The following is a 3,090-nucleotide window of genomic DNA, read 5'->3' on the forward strand; positions in this document are numbered from 1 at the left end:
CAACTGTGCTCGTACGGCCACAACGAAACTCGGTAAACCACTTATGAATCGTTCCAATCGACGGTGCAGAGTCCGGGTAATACTTATTCAGCTTGGCCTTGGGTCTCGGATATCGTTTTCTTGCGAAGATAGTAGTGTTTGATAAAAACTCGAAACTCAGATTTTTCCATACTAAAAAAACTCAGAGGTTAGTCGCTTCTCAGTGCTGTAACTTGTAAATGCGTAAACATAAATGGCTGAAGTTTTGACAGGCGTCATTTGAAGGATCATGCTCGACGAAAATGGTTCACATTAGTGAATACTAACGCCGTCTCTTAGAATTTTCAGGTACTTATCAGACTGCCTAGTAAAAACTCTGAATCAATTTTATTTCTAGGTGACAGCAGTACACAAGGCCAACATAATGAGAATGTCTGACGGTCTTTTCTTGAAGTGCTGTCGACATGCTGCAAAAAGATTTCCAAATATTAAATTCGAGGAGAGATATTTAGATACCGTGTGTCTGAACATGGTGCAAGATCCAAGTCAATACGACGTTCTTGTCATGCCCAATCTTTATGGAGACATTCTCTCTGATATGTGCGCTGGTCTCGTCGGAGGTCTCGGGCTGACTGCTAGTGGAAACATGGGTCTCAATGGTGCTCTGTTCGAATCGGTAAAAAACCACACAGTAATATTTAAATTGCTAGCAAAGAATGGTTAATTCTAAGTCACAGTAGTTTGCACATTTCTATTGTGCAGTGAAATACGTTAACAAATATCTGACAATTTAAAATGTCTACATCCAGGTTCATGGAACTGCGCCAGATATAGCAGGACACGACAAAGCCAACCCCACGGCTCTCTTGCTTTCAGCTGTGATGATGCTGAAACATATGGGACTCAATGATCACGCAAGGATCATCGAAACCTCTGCCTACGAAACCATCAAAGAAGCCAAATTCCTCACCGGTGATCTTGGAGGCACTGCAAAGTGCAGTGAATACACAGAACAAATCTGTAAAAAAGTCTCTGCGCAGACAAAGTAAAACCCGCATCGTGGCCTAATTAGCCTAATTAATTGAAAACTGCCAAATACTCGTAGAAATCGTGTCGCAGGAGAGTTGAGTACTTGTTATGATTACTCTCTCGCCTTATACGTTCTACGAATGCAATGATTTTGCACAGTTATTGGCAGAATGAAAAAATGGTTCCTGCAGTGCGATATAACCGTACTTGGATTTGTCGATTCAAATCCTTTTATTGTAGATGACATTAAAATTATTGGCAACCCTCTGTCAACTTTAAGTAGCATTTATAGAATCATTTTATGCCAGTAGACTTGTCCAAAAAGCCGCGACTTTGCATCGACTGAACGCTTATCTTATGCTTACTTTTAGCGTCTATCATTTCGTACGTCTGTTACCATTTTACCCCCAGTAGATAAATTATTGTCCACGGATTAGCAGTGTAAAAATAATGTAGGAAAACCCAGTGTATAATAATTTTATTCTATTCGTCACGCGAAACATTTGTCCTCGATTGAGAGAATTAGGGACTGATGTGTTGTGCAGTATTACAAATAAATAAAAATTAGAACTCCAATTTCAATTGCCATGCTTCTTTATACAATAGAGGTAAACAATTTTCAGTAAATTCAAAATCTCTCGTGTTCAAATCTTAAGAGTTTAATATTGGATGTATTTTATTTGATTTATCATTCCCATTTATACCTTTACAGTTTTTAAATATCTAAATCCCTTCTCTGCCACAAGAGATCGACAGAATTACCGCTTCGACTAAACCCAAATTACCCCGAATACCTCACTCTTAATAAGTCATCTTCTACCGGATTTTTTTATCAGGCGCGTTCGCATTCGCCTTAGCAATTAGCCATGAAAGTAGAAAACTGCAGAAAACCAAAATTCTCGAGTGTAGCCTGTTACCGACAGCCGAGTTTGGTTGTAGACATTCGATAGCATCGAGTGCCCACATCCATCCTCCGCCTCAAAATTCCCGCTCAAAAATAGTTGAAGGATGGAAAATAGACAAAGATGTCCCTCTGAAGTTGCACTTCCAACATTGTGAATTTGAAAAAATTTTAGATCTCTGAAAACGATGGTCGTGGGGGCAAAGGCATAAGCTTTAAATTTACTCCATCGTCTGACGGGTTCGATTTCCCCCTCGCACTCTGGAAAGGCCTCGTCGGAACATGAAGTCAACACTAGGTAGGTAAAAAAACGCTTATCGAGCTGCAGGTCAAGTCATCCTTCCCCCCAAAGTTTTTGCAGGAAATATTTTCCCTTAATTTTGTTTCGAAATTGAAATATTAACACGTGCCAACGGGTATTTCAAAATCCTATTTGATTAACATAGGAAAATTTTGGATTTTCGAAAAATTGAATTCATGCCTATTGTTTATTTACAAAAATTGTAAATATTGAACCAGACATGTCCTATTTTTTCTGAAATTGGTATCCTTTACTACTTTTTGTTTAATAATGACATATTTTTGATACATTTCTGTTAATATATAACAAATCTCTATTTTTTTAAACAATTTTCATTTGCTGAAGCAGTTTTTTTCTCGATAACCTTAAAATAAGTAAAATATTTGCAATTATTTTTCTGACTGTATAGTGTATAGTAAAAATATATGAACCATTTCTCAATTGTTTAAACAACTATTATTTATTTAAACAATTATTTTTCAAATCGTATTTTCTGAGTTGTCAGGTACACGAGAAATCTGGCTTTCGCTCAAGAGCTCGAGATCGCGTGAAACACCTCCCACAACTCACCTCTACATCTCCTCGTCTCATCTATACCCCGTCCGTGAACGGCGTCTACGACGCCGCTATATGCGTGAAAATGCATACAAATAAAAGAAACCAAATGTAACTTTGTATCTTTTTTGCCGAAAAGGGTACAACTGTGCACTGGCCCATCTGTGGATGTCTAAATTTCGACGTGCACAGTTTGGAGTGTCCCATCTGTGCACGTGTATAGTTGTGACAGTGGCCAACAATGTGCACAGTTGGGCTCCCCCACAGTTGCTCCGCGCACAATTGTACCTCTCCTAAGTTGAGACGTTCACAGATGGGAGTCTTC

At 38.6% G+C, this 3,090-nt stretch overlaps 1 protein-coding gene across 1 annotated transcript in view; it reads left to right on the top strand.

Moving 5' to 3' along the window:
* The window catches only part of LOC117177651 (probable isocitrate dehydrogenase [NAD] subunit alpha, mitochondrial), a 26,311-nt gene extending 24,727 nt beyond the window's left edge, over positions 1–1,584 (top strand). The window contains exons 5-6 of the mRNA XM_033368450.1: positions 377–655; positions 789–1,584. Coding sequence (XP_033224341.1) covers positions 377–655; positions 789–1,028 — 519 coding nt within the window. The 3' untranslated portion in view covers positions 1,029–1,584. The remainder of the gene's footprint in view (positions 1–376; positions 656–788) is intronic.
* Positions 1,585–3,090: the final 1,506 nt, after the last annotated feature.

The sequence above is a fragment of the Belonocnema kinseyi genome, chromosome 8, assembly GCF_010883055.1.
Source record: "Belonocnema kinseyi isolate 2016_QV_RU_SX_M_011 chromosome 8, B_treatae_v1, whole genome shotgun sequence".
Taxonomy (NCBI): Eukaryota; Metazoa; Arthropoda; class Insecta; order Hymenoptera; family Cynipidae; genus Belonocnema; species Belonocnema kinseyi.